The sequence below is a fragment of the Glycine soja genome, chromosome 13 (genome assembly GCF_004193775.1).
Source record: "Glycine soja cultivar W05 chromosome 13, ASM419377v2, whole genome shotgun sequence".
Taxonomy (NCBI): Eukaryota; Viridiplantae; Streptophyta; class Magnoliopsida; order Fabales; family Fabaceae; genus Glycine; species Glycine soja.
Genome location: NC_041014.1, coordinates 10,763,337 through 10,782,282, shown reverse-complemented (window position 1 = coordinate 10,782,282; position 18,946 = coordinate 10,763,337). Strand labels below are relative to the sequence as shown.

General features: G+C 36.2%; 2 protein-coding genes and 1 pseudogene across 2 annotated transcripts; all 3 read left to right on the top strand.

Annotated features, from left to right (window-relative positions):
• Window positions 1–277: 277 nt before the first annotated feature.
• On the top strand, window positions 278–4,990 carry LOC114382069. The gene is made up of 5 exons (XM_028341300.1): window positions 278–359; window positions 1,412–2,406; window positions 2,535–2,775; window positions 3,638–3,717; window positions 4,411–4,990. Exons 2-5 carry the CDS (start codon window positions 1,462–1,464, stop codon window positions 4,480–4,482), a joined length of 1,338 nt encoding a protein of 445 aa, XP_028197101.1. The 5' UTR covers window positions 278–359; window positions 1,412–1,461; the 3' UTR covers window positions 4,483–4,990.
• A 3,903-nt stretch (window positions 4,991–8,893) lies between these two features.
• On the top strand, window positions 8,894–12,264 carry LOC114381574 (protein MAIN-LIKE 1-like). Its single transcript, XM_028340842.1, has 4 exons — window positions 8,894–8,950; window positions 10,770–11,081; window positions 11,193–11,774; window positions 11,956–12,264. Exons 1-4 carry the CDS (start codon window positions 8,894–8,896, stop codon window positions 12,262–12,264), a joined length of 1,260 nt encoding a protein of 419 aa, XP_028196643.1.
• Window positions 12,265–12,440: 176 nt separating this feature from the next.
• LOC114382367 lies at window positions 12,441–14,592 on the top strand (annotated as a pseudogene).
• The last annotated feature ends 4,354 nt before the right edge of the window (window positions 14,593–18,946 follow it).

Sequence of the window (18,946 nt, the reverse complement as noted above, 5' to 3'; positions counted from 1 at the left end):
AAAATAATAAAAAAATTAGAGGGTGGTGTTAATGTGACAGTGGGTTAGGTATATGAAAGGATACGGAACGTAACATCACGAACCACTGTCACTGCCCACTCGAATAAAGATAAAAAAGAGTTATTGGTTCAGTTTTGGAACTTGAACTTGGATGTTACGGTACCTAAATTGCTTTTCACACCGTTTAAGGTTCTTTTTTTCCTTTCGTTTTTGTTTTTACTTTTGTTTGCGCCAGGGAAAACCATTTTTCTTGCTTTAATCAATTTTATATATTTGTAGGATATAGGGTTTCATGGAAAGACCGTGAGTGTAAAGATTGGAGGGGTGCATGCATTGGGTGATAATCGGTGAAAAGATAGGTAAAGGAACCAAACTGTTATTTTGAAGAGAAAAAAAAATAAAATGAGGGAATGGGTTTATTTGAGGAAGTGGTTCGTTTGTTTGATTATGATGGGTCTTGAGAATGTGGTTTGTTATTTTTTTTTACTTAATATTCTGGTTTATTAGGAGAAAGAAATTTTGATTAATTCAGAATTTGCAAGGATCAAACTCGGATACTACCTGAATAATTTAATTTTAACTTCAACATATTAATCCCTTATGCCTAATTACTTGGATTGTGATTTGCTATTAAGGATTGATGTTGAACTTTCAATTGAAATTGAGTAATGTGTTGCTAAATGAAACATATTACTGATCTGGGTCATACCATGGGGGTGGGGTTAAGCTTGTGTGGGGTATTCAAAATTCAATGAATAATTGAATATCAAGTTAGTTCTTTGGAAATTTTTTATTTTGCCATCAATTGCTGGTTGGTGTTGCTATTTTGTCAATTTTCACGTTTGTTTTGCCATGACTTGCTCGTCAGAAGTGTTATACTATTAATCCCAATGTATGAAATCACATTGTGTCGTCTTGTTATAATATTATCTTGTTCTTAATTTTGAAGATAACATGAGCAGAATTGGTATGAATATGATTGTTACTGTTGAATGTTTGGTTGTGAAGCCTTGGAATGTCTTTGCAGAACTATTTGATTTGAGTCTGGTTGTTGATTTAAGAAATCCTCTTGAACCTTTCCAAAAAAATAATAATAAAAAGTAAAATTTGCCAGTTGATCGAATTGCTGTTGCATATAACTCAGCTTTAATGCCTATTGATGCATTTAATTTTAAGCTTCCATTGCTTGTAGTGTGTATTATATATTTGTATGTGCACCAAACAAATGGACTGTTATCTATTGATGTAATGTATCTGTCGTTTGGACTTTGGATTGAATTTTGTTTTCATTAATGCACTGAAAAAACATGTTCTCCATTAGAAAATCAATGTACTTTTCATATAATTATTTTTCACTGCAATGTTTTTCTTCAAGATATCAATCTTTTGTTTTTCCTTTTTCTGTTTACAGTGAGTAAGTATTCCTGTTTCAAAGGAGGACACTGCTATTGTTAAAGGAAAATGGGACCTGCTTTGGTCACGATTGACTTGGATGATTATGATGATGTGAGAGAGATTCCGAAACCGAAAGGTCCTAATTCTGAGGATTATAGGTTAGAAAGACGATGGAAGAGATTTGAACATTCAAGTTCAAATAAACGATTGAAGCAAAATCACAGTGACAGTGGTACAAGAACTGTGAAGAGTCATGGAAAAGTGGCAAGTTTAACAGTAAAAGAGGGTCATATGTCACATATGTCAGAGGATGAAGTGGATGAAGATTACAAATTCTTTTTGCTAACATATGATCCTCATATTGATGTTGTCTGTGATGGTGGTGTTGATGGTTCTGATGATGACATCAACATTGGACACAACAGTGACCATAATGATCATCTTTATAGGGAAGAAGAAAGCTTGAATAATAATCCCAAGTTAGATAAGGGTTCAAAACAAAGGGGTGAGACTGAAAATGAAAGAAATAAAAGGAGTGGTTCAGTAGGAAAACAAACAAGTGGCTCAATGAAAGCTAAGAAGAATTTGGAGGCTAAAAAAGGACTTAGTAAGAAAATGCCACGGGAAGATGTTTCTGGTGTCCCCAAGAACAATGGCCAGACTAATATGGAGTCAGTTGTTGCAGATGAAGATTACCAGATATTCCTGAATTCTTGTAGGGATGATTATATACCTAGTGAATTAATAGGAAAGCGATCAAGTGTTATGCAAAATTCACAAGTTCTTGATTATGCACCGAGTGAGGTTGATGAAGATTACTTACAATATTTGAATTCTGTTCTGATTGTTGATGGTGAGGTGGAGTTTATGTCTGAGAGGAATACCTCAAAGACGGACAACGTGGATGGTGACACTGACAGTAATTCCTCTGAACCAGATGTTATTCTTCTAGAACCTGATCAAATTCATGAAAACACTCCATTTGTTTCTTCCAGAACATTCGATTCATCTGTAAGTGTCTTTCTTTAATTTCACACAATGTGACTGTATTGTTCATAATATGAATATGGTTCACACACACTGGCACATTATTAAGTGAACAATTATTTTTTAACTTGGTAATGCCTTTGTGTGTTTAGTGGTTCGAGACTGAAAAGAACCCCAAAGGCAACTGGCAATTATCTGCTTGCGATAATTCTCAGTTTAGGAGAAGACTTATGAATGATCTTCAAAGGCCATATGACCAAGAAGAATATGATAGACTTCTGTGTGAAGTACGTCAGAAAAAGCAAAAGGAACGTCATAGAGAAACACGTCATGGGGTGGTCAAGTCTTATCCCACAAGGGGTTTCCACAAATCATATCTCGACTTGTACCCTGGTAAGTCCATTATTTTCTCAATTAGTTTGACTTTTTTAATGTTCTTTTTTTATTCATAAATTGTTAATGTGAAGTTTAATCCTAACCAAGCTGTCAAGAATTAAGATTCAATGGTTTTCACTTTTGATCTGTTCCTCACCTACAGTATAAAACATTTCTTTAATCTAAGCATGGACCGACCAATTCTTGGTTGGATTATTTGAATAAGGGCAAGTTAATATTTTCATTTCATTTGTCAGAAAACCTACAACTACCACCATTTTTTGTATTTTGAACATACTTATATGGTTATTTGCATCTGCTTATAATAGAAACAGGGGTGTCTGTAAAACCAAAAATCTAATATAGGAGGTTCTATAAGTACTTATTCAATAATTTCTTTTCAAATGAGAACTTATTCATAAGCTAAAATGAGCTTATAGAAAGGTCACAAGATATCTCTATAACCTCAAATAAGCTCTTCCAAAACAACATATGTAACGGAAATAATGTTGAGCCACATAAATGAATATAATGTTAGTAATTTGCTCAAGAGCAAAGAACTAACGTAATCTCTATATAACGTAGGGGAACCTTTGATTCTCTCTAGTGAAGGTAGACCAAGATACCTGCCTTTTATAACCCAAGGGGATCCTTGTGACGGATTATTACTGTTTTTTAATCATCAGTATAATTTGGTTAGATTTTTCTGATGGGTGCTTCATTGCGGTCTAAATTTATGAAAACCTATGGTTTGTGCAAGTTGTTAGGTTGCTTCTGCTTCTTTTTGGACTTTCAGGTGCTTCTGTTGTCGTTCTTGTATAACTTTCTTCGCTCAATCTAATGCCATCCTCTGTCAAATATTTGTTTCATGATTATGCAGATCTAGCTAAAGCAATTGCTGAATTCAAAAAACCGGAAAGGGTTTTGTTTCTCGTGCGTGGATTTGTTTTCTGGTTGCAAGTACGTCAGTAGATTCTTGTTCACATAATTTCCTGTTAGGCTATTTTCAACTTGAGTAATTGTGATGAGAATGAAATGAACCTTCTTAACTTTAAGTTGTTTGTGGATTATTAGGAGGGGTGATGGGTTCTTATGGTATGGAATTTAGAATCATTTCTGATTGTAATTGTTAATCTTCTGTGCGAAGAAAGTTCTTGATATGAGTAATATGGCCACATGCAGTATGTTTTAAACAAGGAAGAAAAACTAGAATTTACTTTAGAGCACATAACTCTTTTCTCCAGCCCACTTTTCACCCTCAAGTTCCCTCGGAGTTGTGTTGGTAATTATGTTAATCTGTTTGTTGATCATTGTCATTGGTTTTGGGGCAAATATCGTTTCTATCGTCCACATTTTCTTTAGTTCTGAAATTATAAAAACAAATGCATGTGACAACTGGATCTAGATCTACTGGTCGTGTAAAGTAGGAAATTGCTCATTTAATAGTACTTATGAATTTGGTGACTTTGCATTCACACACTTGTGCAATTTTTTTTATTACATTTGTTGGCTCATTTGGTCTATCATTTCATAATTTCATATTTACATGTTCTAACATTGGTGAGAATGTGAGTTCTTGTATACATCTTCTGCTAACTTTGAATTGCATATAATAGTAGATATATTAATGCCCTTTTTTGATGTATTTTGCAGAATGTGACCCACGAAGGAATATTTCGGCCTTGGCTTGACAAGCATTGTCTGGACATTTTACGAAGAATGTAAAGATGGAATCTTGCCATCTCTAAGATTTGGAAGCAAGATTTTAACTAACACAGTCAACAAAGTTTACATATGTACAGTTTAAATCTATCTTTGAACTTTGACCTAATTGGAGAAAGAAAGATTGCTAGAGTTGTGGTTCTCATTAGGAGTTCTTTCATTTCTGTTATACCGTGGTTCTCTTTTGGTCCACTTTTTTATTGCACCATTTAGAATATGGTGATAATTGAGGGGGCTTAGGTGGTTAGCATATGCAGAAAAACAATATTATATGCTTCTTAAGGTAGTTGTTGAGGATTCATGCTTAAGTACCCTTATTATAGTGTTAAATTTCATGACTCTATACGGTATTAAATTTCAGCCAGTTTGCAATGGTTTCCCTTAAATATCTTTAGTTTATTATAGTGTTATTAGTTAGTCAGTGGCTCAGTGCAGTAGCTTGCCACTTTCTCTAATGTATTTGGCCAGAGATATTTTTTCCTATTTTAACTGTGCACTTTCATTATCTCTCTTTATTTTGCAAAATTCTTGCTCTTGATGCATTTTACTCCCTACAGTCAGGATTCATGCTTAAGTACCCTTATTACAAGTCACATTAGATGTAAGGCTCTTGTTACATTAAAATTGGAGTAAGTTTAGTTTGGATAAAGTTCTCAACAAACTTATGAGAAAAAAATAATAAAGTAAAACAAATCAAATAAATTTCAAATAAGGGTGGTTTATATACCTTGGCATTTTTTTTTTGTAATTTTTCATATTTAATTTTTTCAGAAGTTGTAACTTGTGAAAAAAATTAATTGATTTTACCACCTTTATCGAGAAATTTATTCAAATAAGAGCATGTAGTATTGATCAACAACTTTGCAATTATTATCATCACTTTATTGAACTAGTTTTGTATACTATTTAGTTCATATATTTTATAAGGTTAAAATATATTTTTTGTTTCTATAAATATCAAAAAGTTTTAAAACTGTACAAAATTTTTTGTTTTTTAACCTGGCAAGCTTAAAATGATTTTGTTTTTTTTGCCTAGAGTCAAAATTGGATGAATCTAAGTTTACGTGATATTTTTTTAGATTAAATTATAGACTAAAGTATGTTTTTCATTTTTATAAATATCGAAATGTTCGGAATCGTTCCTACAAAATTTTGAGTTTTTGTGTCTCGAAAAATTAAAATCTGTTATTTTTTGGTTCAGACATAGGTTCGGGTATTCAAACCTAAACCTATGTGTCTCTCTTTCATTGGTTTTATTGATGACTATGAGAGTGAGTGATTTTTAAGATTAAAAATCACCAAAAAATGCAACCTCCCCCCCCCCCCCCCCCAACAAATTTATAAATCTCTCTTTCCTAACCTTTTTCCCTAACTTTCTTCATCTTCTTCAAATTTAAATAATTTTTTTTTCTTTTTCTTTTTTAAATATTTTGTTCAATTGAAATGACCAACACCACCTTATTGACCCTCTCATCTTATTCTTCTTCTTTGAATTTCCCTTCCTTATGAAAACCTAACACCTTCACTCTCAAACTTAACATTATGAATACCATTTCTAATGTTCTATCGGAATGAAACGCGGCCAACAAACTCAACAACCTAACTTTTGAATTCACTTCTCTTGGATTAGCTTGGGTGCGGAGAAGATGCAGAAAGTTAGGAAAAAAGGAGGTTAAGGAAGAGGGATTCCCAAATTTGTGGGTTTTTTATGCATTTTGTGACGATTTTTAATCTCCAAAAATATCCACTCTCATAACCATCAACGGAACCAATAAAAAAGTGACACGTAAGTTTGAATACTTGAACTTACATTCGGGGCAAAAAGTAACAGATTTTAATTTTTTGAGGATGAAAAAAAGACTCAAAATTTTACAAAGACAAATTTTGAATATTTTGATATTTATATGGACAAAAAATATATTTTAGCTTATGATTTAATTTTTTTTAAATGTCACGTAGGTTCGAATTTGTCCAACACTAGCTCTCAGAAAAAAAAAATAACACATTTTAATTTTATAAGGAAAAAAAACATTCCAAAAATTTTGTATGAACAAATTTCAAACTTTTCGAGGGACAAAAACATATTTTATTCATTTTATCACTACCTTAATACATTTGTTAGATAACTATCCTATTTTATTGTAATCAATTGGTTGTTGCAACATTACATAATAATAATCATATCCTATTATATAAGATCATTGCATTTCTTATTACGGAGAGAGATCTGTGTTAAGTAATATAATTGAATAGGATCTAAATTATATACAATACATGTCGTAACATATATTCATTTTTATATAATATAAATATATACAATCTGCACTCGGCATGATATATAATTTTGACATAAATTTAAAATATATTATTAAACAAAATATTTAAAATTAAATAATAATTAAGAGATTAATTTAAAATTTTCTGGATAATAACCATAATTGTAAAAATATTATACATTTTTAATAACTTTAGGGGGAAAAACATGAAGAAAAAACAATTTTTTTTATAGTTTACATAAAACTATGATTTTTTTATAATTTATATAATTTGTAAAATTATAAGATTATATTAAAATATACTTTTCTTTTAAAAAAATATGTAACTCTAAAGAAACAAAAGTTTGGTCATTTGAGCACAATTTATATCCTATCCAATCATTATATGGTTCGTGTCAAATATAGAATTGGATCACACAATAATGTTATTTCTACCACACCAAAATTGAACAATATTAAAGTTTCTCACACATCCTGTCACACAATAAAGTGTTAACCTCATCCACCTCTCACACATCCTGTCATATTAAAGTTTATCACATAGGAGATAAGTTTAAATTAGGGATAAGATAATCTTTTGCATCATTTTAGCAATTATAAAAGAGGAAAAGTAGCACACAATTGTCGAGCAAAATTTATTTTTCTTTTACTTCTATCTTTTTTATATTTTTTCTTCTTATTTTGTTTTTCTCTATTTCACTTCTAATTTAAAAAATTAACCATTATCAAGGATTATACTGGGAACAAACTCAGACTAATAGCTTGGCCACTCATTGCACTTAATCTGAGTTTCATCAGCAACTTCTTGTCCACTGGAAATCTTACTCTTATAGTAGTGATATATTAGATATTTTTTATACCAAAAGTAATATATTAGAGTTAGGTTCTTGTAAGTCGAGGTCAACAGTCCAAAACCTTGGTTAACCTTGACAAGCCCACCATGCCATTACCACACTGATTATAAGTTTGACTGCATAGGGAATCCAAGTCCTTTTTCTCCGCAAGGGTAAAAATGAAATAGGAAAAAGAGTAATAGGGTGGATGGAATTGAGATAGAGAGAAAATGAAAAAAAAAATGGAAAGGAAAATGATAGATATAATGTGGAAGAGTACCATTTTTTTTAGGAAAAAGGAATGATTCTCTCCGGGAAATGAGATCCATGATCCACTGTCCATCCTTATCATTTATTATTGAAGGGAAGTAGAACAAAAGTGTGGACTAGAATTCAGAATTAGATTTTTAGAAACTTGTTCCCCAAGCTTCTATCTTCTCTCCTTTTGTCAGCAGTTCACTTTTTCAAGCCTCTCTAAGCAATGGTTTTTGAACTAAATTTCACTTCAAACTAAGGAATTCTAGAAATTTGCGGTTAGAAAATTCAAGATCTTGAAATAATACATAATTTGAATGCATTAATTGTCGTCAATCTGATTTAGTTAGAATTAGAATTTAGAATTGATTGGTCTTGAAAGTACAAAGGTTGGGTTATGCTTGAAATTATGCTTGTTAGTAAGCTAGTTTTTTGGAATTATGCTTGATATCATTGAGAATCTACACGTTGCATAAATGCATATTTAATATCATTTGTTAATTGGATTCTAGATAATCTCTTGATGACGTTTGTGTATAAATAGGTACTTGTATTTGAATTTTGAAGTCCGATAAAATTCTCTCAACTTAGATGAACTTCTAGAATTAATTATTTTATCAAATTTGTTACAATAGTTATACGGTTAAATTTCCCGTTCCCGCACAATAAAGGCCTTTTTACTCAAGTCTCTTCATTTGAGTAAGGAGTGCTGCTAGGTGCACCCAGCATTTTTGTTGGTGCACCCAACACTTGAGAGGAAAAATCCTTTATGTCCCTGGGTTATTTTTTTTAAAAAACGCTTGACTCTCTCTCTCTCTCTCCCCTCTTCGTTGCAGTTTCTTTTCTTCTTCCTCGTACAGCTTTTGATTCTTCTTCTCTCTCAAAGCCTTTGATTCTTCCCCAAAGCCATTTTTCTTCTTCCTCGCGCTACCTTCTTCTTCTTCTCCATTTGATTCTTCTTCTTCTTCCTCGGCCACGAACGACGAAGCACGAGCAACCACGAACCACAGACCACCGTGAAGAGGAGTCGTGTTGCCGTGAAGAGGAGCCATGAACCACGAACCACCGTCCATCGTCAAGGCAACATCGTCAATGTCGACCGTCGAGGTAAGCACCATTGTCCTTTTCGCCATTGATGTCGGAGTAAGGAAGCTTGGAGGAGCTTATGGATCAGGTGATCCATAACACAACTCAGACATAGTTTACGGATCAGGTGATCTGTAAGCATTTTCCGGATCAAGTTGATCCGGAAAATGCTTACGGATCACCTGATCCGTAAATAGTCACAGCTTCATTTTACAAATTGTATCCTCTTTCAGGGATGAATTAGATTGATTAGCATAAATTATGATTATATATAGATGTATCCTCTTTCAGGGAATTATCGAAATAGTATATATTGATTAGCATGAATTATGATTATATTGAGATGTTGACAATTTTCTTCATTTAAAAAATTCCAAAAGATACCTAGTGCTTGTCAGAAATTATCCAAATATTCCAAACCATATGTTGCTACTAAAACTACTCTCATTATTACAAAGATAAAAATCACAACTAGAGAGAGCTTAAGGGTTAATTGCATCAACTTCATCCTTATGGTTTGCTTAAGGGTTGGTTACGAAGTCATGCAATCTTTTATGCTCAAACCTATTCCTTTTCTCAATATAATCTTTCATTGAGATAAATAACTAAGAAATAATTATAAGAAAGATTTGGAATTGATTATTGACTTTAAAAAAAGCAAATTACTTCCTCATAGACACTTCATTTACGTTGACAATTGAATGCACTACAAATAAAGCTTTAGATATTTATAGCTAGCTTTTGCGAATTGGGAATTGAGCTACAAAGCCAAAGAAAATGTATTAATCATTGTTTAAGAAAGTGACTTAAAAAAAAAGTTTAAAAGTTGTATAAGCTTTGTTTGTTACTCGGTGAAACAGTTTTCCTCATTAATATGGCAATATCACTCCCCCCAAACATATCGTCCACAATTTTAATATTGTGCAACTTCAACATGATCTTCTGCTCCACCTAGATATCCCACCAACTTATTGATGCATGTACATAATTCCCTTATAACCTCACTATCAAATTGCATCTGAGGATTGTGATTGAACTCAGCATTCGAAAACTGGACAACCACATGTAATAGGTGATGAAGTTGGATATTCCATCTTCGTTCAATGATTTCGAACACACAAGTATGTGTGCTTATTGATTTAGTCAACATATGAGAAAGTTTCTAAAATCCTAAAGTGACCTAACCATGCTTTCAATGATTTTAATCACTCACTTAACCATGCTTTCAACTTATTGATGCATGTACATAATTCCCTTATAACCTCACTATCAAATTGCATCTGAGGATTATGATTGAACTCTGCATTCGAAAACTGGACAACCACATGTAATAGGTGATGAAGTTGGATATTCCATCTTCGTTCAATGATTTTGAACACACAAGTGTGTGTGCTTATTGATTTAGTCAACATATGAGAAAGCTTCTAAAATCATAAAGTGACCTAACCATGCTTTCAATGATTTTAATCACTCACTTAACCATGCTTTCAACTTATTGATGCATGTACATAATTCCCTTATAACCTCACTATCAAATCACATCTGAGGATTGTGATTGAACTCTGCATTCGAAAACTGGACAACCACATGTAATAGGTGATGAAGTTGGATATTCCATCTTCGTTCAATGATTTCGAACACACAAGTGTGTGTGCTTATTGATTTAGTCAATGATTTCAATGCTTTCAATGATTTTAATCATTTTCATTTGTCATCTGGCTTTGGTGGCTTTGTGAAACTCACGCATAAAATTTGAGAGAATGAAATGAGTGATGGATTTTGCGGTACTCATTTGCAGATCATGGTTAGGACTAGAGGATTAGTTCGTGCCTTAGGTTAGGTCACTGGCAGAGGTGTGGGCAGAGGAGATCGTGATGATTCCGATGATGCTCCGCAACGTCGACGGACTATTGCACCCGCACGGAGGCAGCGAGTCGTTGTGACTGCGGATCACGTCGATGAGCCAGTCATCCCTGCGCCAGATGTTCAGGATGACCCGATGGAGGCACCAGCTACTGTAGATGACATTCCTGCGGACACAGGCACAGAGGCTGCTGAGGATGAGAATGAGGGATTTCCAGGTGGTTCGAGCGACCCATCCGTGTTGACCCTGTATGCGGATCACATTGCTTGTAGCGTATGGAGGGGAGAGGTATTTATAATATTTATTTTTAGTTACTTGTAAATTACTTTATGATTGAAATTAGTTTTCCTTTAAATGATGATTTTAACAAATTTTGCGTTCCTTTATACTTCAATTCAGGAGCGTCCTGAATTGAAGCTATCCTCTCATGGGAGGAAGGTCCACAGTTTAGGCAGGCCTGTCCCTACCATTGAGGGACTTATTGCTGGTACAGGACTAAGTCCTCTGATCACGTGTTCGGTAGACACTGGCAATCGAGGACTTTTGTCCGCGTTTGTGGAGCGGTGGCACCGGGAGACGTCTAGTTTCCATCTCCTGGTGGGAGAACTCACCATCACGCTGGATGATGTCTCCTCGCTTCTCCATCTGCCCGTGATTGGAGACTTACACGCCTTTCAGTGCTTGCACGTGGACGATGCGGTTCAGATGCTGGTCGACTTATTGATGGTCTCTACAAAGTCTGCCAGGGCTGAGACAACCCAGTGTCGTGGACCGTACGTACACCTGCAATGGGTACGTGATATATATGAGCGTCGATGCCAAACAGGTCATTGGACAACTGCGGCATGCGCATATCTTCTCCATCTTCTGGGTTGCACTCTGTTTGCCAACAAGAGTGCAATCAATGTGCATGTTGTCTACTTGGAGGCCCCTCATGACCTCAGTATGACAGAGAGGTATGCCTGGGGAGTGGCTGCTTTGGTTGATATGTACGACCAGTTGAACGATGCATCTATGAGCCACAGTCGACAACTTGGCGGTTACATCACACTGCTGTAGGTAACAAATATGTTTTTCATTCATTCAGGCTCAACAATGTTCAACTTTAAATTTTGTTACACTTTCATTATTAATGTTTATAATTTTAATGTTACATCTGTAGTGCTGGATTTATGAGCACTTTCCCTCGGTCGCGGAGTCCACCGCTGATCAGGACTACGACGAGGCTTCCCTGCGAGTGCGCAGGTGGATTGCGACGAAGAAGACCGTGAAGAGCATTCGCACGTCGGCGTACAGGGAGCGCCTGGACCGACTCTGGATTCCGGATGTCTGTTGGATCCCTTATGGGGAGCATCGGGAGGTCCGGAACTTCCACGTCAGATCATGTTATTCTGGTCTCTTGTGCTGGAGAGGGTCGTCGCCAAAATGTTTGAGGTTGAGTGTTCTTTGTCTATTATATGTTAGCTTTTAAATCTAAACATTAGACTTGTCCTAAAAAGAAGGAACAATATGCAGACTTTGTCATGGAAGTAACTTCTTATAGGCACAAATAGTCGTTACAAAGACCAAAACATGCACATTAATAAAAACTTTGGAATTTGAGTGAACGAAATCAGTGATGGAATTTGCGGTAGACATTTGCAGATCATGGTTAGGACCCGAGGATTAGGTCGTGCCTAAGGTCACGATACTGGCAGAGGTGTGGGCAGAGGAGATCGTGATGATTCCAATGATGCTCCGCAACGTCGACGGCCTACGGCATCCGCACGCAGGCAACGAGTACTTGTCACTGTTGTGGACGATGAGCCAGTGGTCCTTGCGACAAAGGCTGACGGAGCTTCGGTTGAGGCTGACGTATATGCGGATGAGCCGATGGCAGGAGGTGATGTACAGGACACTGGAGCAGACACTCTTGCAGACACAGGCGCACATGCTGCTGAGGATGAGCTTGAGGGATTTCCGGGTGGTCCGAGGGACCCATCCGTGCTGACCGAGTATGCGGATCACGTTGCAGGCAACATATGGACGGGAGATGTATTTATAATATTGAATTTTAGTTAGTTGTTAATTATACTTTATCATTGAAATTTGTTTTCCTTTAAAAGATGATGTTAACGAATTGTGTATTCCTTTATACTTCAATTCAAGAGCGTCCTGAGTTGAAGTTATTCTCTCACGGAAGGAAGGTGCATAGTTTAGGCAGGCCTGTCCTTGCCATTGAGGGGCTAGTTGCTGGGACAGAACTAAGTCCTTTGATTGCATGTTTGATAGACACTGGCGATCGGGGACTTTTGTCATCGTTTGTTGAGCGGTGGCACCGGGAGACTTGTAGTTTCCATCTCCCTGTGGGAGAGGTGACGATCACACTGGACGACGTCATGTCTCTTCTGCATCTGTCCGTGGTGGGCGACTTGCATGCCTTTCAGCCTGTGCACGTGGATGATGCTGTATAGATGCTGGTGGAGTTATTGATGGTCACTGCAGAGGCTGCCAGGGCTGAGACAACGCAGTGTTGTGGACCGTACGTACGCCTGCAATGGGTATGTGATATCTATGAGCAACGATGTCAGGCAAGACATTGGATAGCTGCAGCTTGTGCGTTTCTTTTTCATCTTCTGGGTTGCACTTTTTTTGCTAACAAGAGTGCAACCCATATTCATGTTGTGCTTTTGGAGGCCTTTCGTGACCTCAGTCAGACTGGGAGGTACGCCTGGGGAGTAACTGCGCTGGTGCATATGTACGACCACCTGAATGATGCTTCTATTAGCACCAGCCGACAGCTTGGTGGTTACATCACGCTGTTGCAGGTAACAAACATGTTTTTGATTCGTTGAGGTTCAAAAATGTTTAACTTGAAATTTTTTTAGACTTTCATTATTAATTTTTATGATTTTCATGTTACCTTTGTAGTGCTGGATATACGAGCACTTTCCCTTAGTCACGGAGTCCACTGCTGATTCGAACTACGATGAGGATTCGCCATGTGCTTGTAGGTGGATTGCTACAAAGAAGATCGTGAAGAGCATACGTACACCGACGTACAGGGAGCGCCTGGACCGACTCCGAATTCCGGATGCCTGTTGGATCCCATATGGGGAGCATCGACCAGTCCGAGACTTCCATATGATTTCATGTTATTCCGGTCTGCTGCGCTGGGGGCCCGTTGCTGTGTATTACCGACCAGAGAGGGTCATGCGGCAGTTTGGATACACCCAGACCATTCCTGCTCCTCCTGCCGATTCATAGGTGTCATTTGATGATACACACGACAAATGGATGCACTATTCGGACCATATAGCTGTAGCAGGTGACATCTACGTTGTGCCAGGGCAGTGTGCCAGCGACTACATGGACTGACTCTTCCGCATTTCGCATCCATTCATGACACTGGGCCAACCATCAGATCCTCGGGCAGATGGTTGTGCTACGCAGCCCAGAGTTTCCCCTCAGGATCTAGACACAAATATCCGTTCGGTCACGGAGCCAGTAGCACCATCGACATCAGCAAGGTCCAATGTGGCCGAGCCGAGACATGTAGTGGTAAGTGTTACTAATAATTTACGTCATTTACGTCAATTTTTTCATAATAATTTATCTAATTTGTTTATTTTGTATTGAACAGGAAGCTTGCTATGTGATTGTGGAGAGGTTGGAGAGCCATCTCAACCTAGGGGTGGTCATGCCAGGCGCATCGACACATGAGCTGATCAAAGAATGCCTCAGGTTTGCCAGGAGTGTCACACAAGACCAGCTAGTATATGTTAGGTCTGAACGCAGGCAGCGCACGGATCAGTCGTAGTTTATTCGATGTATATGTTAGGATTGCCTAATCTAGCTTAATGGATGATATTAGGATTGTGATCAACTCATTGCCTATTAAATAATTTTTTGGAAGGTTTTTTTTTAAATATGTTTTAAAATTTAATTATCGCTATTCTAGGTATAATTATAGGCACCTAGTTGATGTCGTCTAGATGATCGATCCAATCATGAATCATAAAATGAATCCAAGGGCTCAAAAAAATAAATTAATAAAAAATCAAACTAATGATAGGCTCATCAATTGAAACAGTCAAAATTAAGCTCAACTAGCAGTAATAATTTTCATATTTATAATTAGTTTTTTTCATCTTAATTAATATTTGTGTCAATTTTTTCATTAAAGATTAATATTTACTAGAGAGCTTTACTAATCATCTTAAGTAGGATTTCTTCATTCAATCATATTTTTTCATTCAAAATAGTTAGATCCAAGATTTTGCTTAAGGAAATCAAACATAATTAGTAATAATTTAAGATCTTAACTCATTGGGAGCAACATAAGTAGTTAGTAGCTATTATTATGCGATACATAAATTCAAACAGTACATTAACTTCAACATAGTCGAACGAAATTAAATTTGCATCAAATACTACAACTAACTCATGCTAATTTTGCGACAAGGACAACTCGTCTTCCATTTCCATTACAGGTTTACTGAAAATAGCTAAAATTTCTATTGGCCCAATCTTTTTCCAGTAGTTAGACTCAATTAACACCTTCATCACGTCATCATTGGTTTTGAGTTCAATTATTTCAAATTTGATAACTTTTTTTGAATACTCATGGTGGCTTGGTTGTCAAAAAAAATAATCGCCTTACTGTTTGTGTTTCGTGAATACCATAAGGGGGAATCCCATGAGGTGTAACTTGCTTGATCAAATCCTTCAATTCATCCATGGTACATCTGGAAGGAATGTCAAACTTTTGGGGATTTTTTCCTGTGAACGAGTAACCAACAAACTCATTTTGGCGTGACATGTTTCACCTCCCATTGTAATATAGCAGGGCATCATGAGTAGGGGTCATAGTGGCTTGAAGTAACTTTAAAATATCATCTGGTGTTCTAGTAATGGTACATAATAACTCAATCGGATCAACAAACGAAAATTGATGATTACACATTAACATTGTGTTAACATCAGCATCATTTTTCAGTTGCATACATTGAAACCGAAATTGATTACCTGCATATGTGAAAGGCTGCCGATAGTAAATTTCATCCAAAAATTGCTTGTCGGTTAGCTTAAGGGTATTGTGTATTCTAGTTTTTAACGCTTGAAAATCACAACCGTTAGGTAATCGAATGGGAACTGGAGTGGAGGCTTGAAAACAAACACCATTGTCGTTGTGAGCAATGGATCCATTTGGAAAAATAAAACCTAATGTGGAGTTCACAACTGTCTGATTGCTAGTCTTTCCCAAGAATGCCATAGTTTTTTTGTAAGAGTTGGGTTACGATTGAAACTTGTGGTTTTACAGTGTTAGGCAGTGTCATATATATAGATGAGTTTTAATATCAGTGCTGCATTTTTAAAAAAATTAAAAATACACGTGCACATGCTTTCGATATGTGTTTTCAACTACACCAATGACGTGACACGCTTTATCTTGCATCAGATCTGCATGTGTAGTCATGTTGTGCAAGGTCCTGTCATGCGCTTTATGTTAACGCAGACAACAATTTATCATACATGTTTTTTCACAATGTGTTCTCAACTCAGACAACGATATATCATACATGCTTTTTTAGAATTAAGTAATATTTTGTTGTGGATGTAACAAATATACAAAGACACATAAATGTAATGTGAAAATCCAATTCAAAACGATCAATCATTATAAATTACATGTTTAATCATCATTTATGTCAACATAGTCTCTGTTGAACATCACGAAGCTCTTGTAATGCTGTATTCTGCTAATATATGGAGTTGGTCACGGCTTCGCCTGAGGATGACAATTGCTAGACCATAACAATGCTACAGGCGGTAAAGGACAACGTTCTTTTAAATAAACATGTTGTACATGCGAAAAAAGTGTTAACTCAATCCTACAAAACTCATTGCATAAATATAAAAAAAACACTTCATATCTACAATGTACCTCAACAAAATGAATGTCATACACATGACCGATACAAATTATACGATGCAATGAAGAATTTGTCAGCGGTTGACTTCTAAGAGGAAAGAATGTCATAGACAAGGATACAACGATTACATTATATCTTGATGCAATGACATGTCCCATTTCTATTATATCCATCCACTTATCCGTAGTTACCTAAATGAAACAAATATACACGTCAAACTTAATTGTAAAGTTAAGTATTAAAAAGCAAAAACATAACTTACATACCTTGGTTAACCCATCAACATGTAGTGACATCCTTAATTCCTCAAATCTCTCCGTGACACCACAAAGAGTCGGGTATAGTCTTTTGAGAATTTCCCAAGTTCTTTAAGAAGATGGTAGCAGACCACCGACCAAGAGTCTTCATCCATACCTAATAAACCGGCAATCGACCGATATCCACAGTTACCATCAGCTTTGACATCAACAATTTTATCAATAAAGTCGTACATAAATGGCTGAAACTGATCCAACATGGGCATCATCGTTCTTCGATTTGGTTGCTCAGAGGATGATGAAGTACGCCTCACCGGCGAATTGCTATTTTTCATAGATTCAAAGGCATCTACATACTCCTAGTAAGATGGATCGCGCTTTGTTGACCTTGGGTTCCTGCTCATAGGTTTCTTCGGTGCCCCCTTTGTGTTAACCTTTGCTGGAGGAGGACACATCGAATTCTGATCAAGGTATGCAATTTCCCAAAGTTTAGTCTTCAGAGTAAACTTGCCACAAACATCAAGTTCTTCGAATCTTTTGGATATTGTTTCTATTTCTACCTTGATGCTCACTTCGGCTCACATAACCCTTGGTCTGAAAAACTTAGTCTCCTCCAAAACATATGGATTGAATCCAGTGGGATGCAACCACCAACATATTTAGATATCTAACAAGCACAAGGAAGACCAAGCATGGTTCTCACCACACAACCACAACTTGAGGGATTCTTGCCAGCATAGTCAACACGCTCTATTTTAGCAGAATTCTGATTTAAAGTATACCTGGAAACCATTCCAAGAAGCCTCCTGTATAAGGTTTTTTTGAAGACATGTCCAATGACATGTGTACTTGTTTCAAATGATGCTTTAATCTCCGTGTGTTGCAACGTAATCATGTTGTTCATGGCATCCCACACACTGCATAAGTCTCCAAGGCTATTTTGTAACAATCTTTTTAAAGACGAGTGAGCAGATTCAACCCTACATTTCGAATACACAAATAAAAATAAACATATACAATAATACAATTCCATCTATTCATCAACATTAATAGAAATAGTTGAACAATGTCATACATGTTTGTTGTTGTGTTTCCTAAGTGCATCACCTTATTTATCCAAGCGGAAACAAAATTTTCCTTGTGTGGTATTATCCATGTTTCCTTGACATAGTCAACAAACATTGGCCAAGGTGAGCAAGCCATTTCGAACTTCTTCAGGCATTCATCAAACTGTTGTTCTGAAGGACAATTAGTCAGACATCCTTAGCAATCCATGACATAATCCCAAGCATTTTTTTTTGCCCAATTAGTGATTTACATTTGGCCTTCACATTATTGTTTATGTGAAAGCTACATAACAAATTTGTACAATCAGGGAATACAGCCTTCATTGCATTCATCAATGCTTGGTCTCTGTCAGTGACAATAACTCCAGGGAGGGCATCATGCTTTAAAAAAAGGCCTTGGAAGCGTTGTAAAGCCCATACCAAATTATTAACGCGTTCACACTCCACACATGCAAAACCGGCAGAGAATGTCATCCCATTCGGTGCCACCCCAACAAAATTGAGTAGTAGGAGTCTGTACCAGTTTGTTTTGTAAGTGTTGTCTATCGAAAACACCAAATTACATGCGTTGACTAACTTCATTGCATCAGGGTGACACCAAAAGATATCATGAACCACATTTTTATCCTTTATTTTGTTCCAATGAATATACTGATCATGTTCAAGAAGCTTCATCAGATGTTGCATTTCAAGATCGCTTCCTCTTATAGAAGAACGGAATGCACTTCTTGCATTGTATATCTGTTTAATGGTCATACAACTATTGGCATTGTGTTCCTTCAGAGTTAGCAGAATGTTTCTTGGCTTCACCATGGACTTCGTCATATTAGCAATAAGTGTTTTTTCAGCTTTAGTCAATCGCCCCGCATATGGATGTTCAACTAATGAGTTGGCTAATTCATGCTTATGCACTC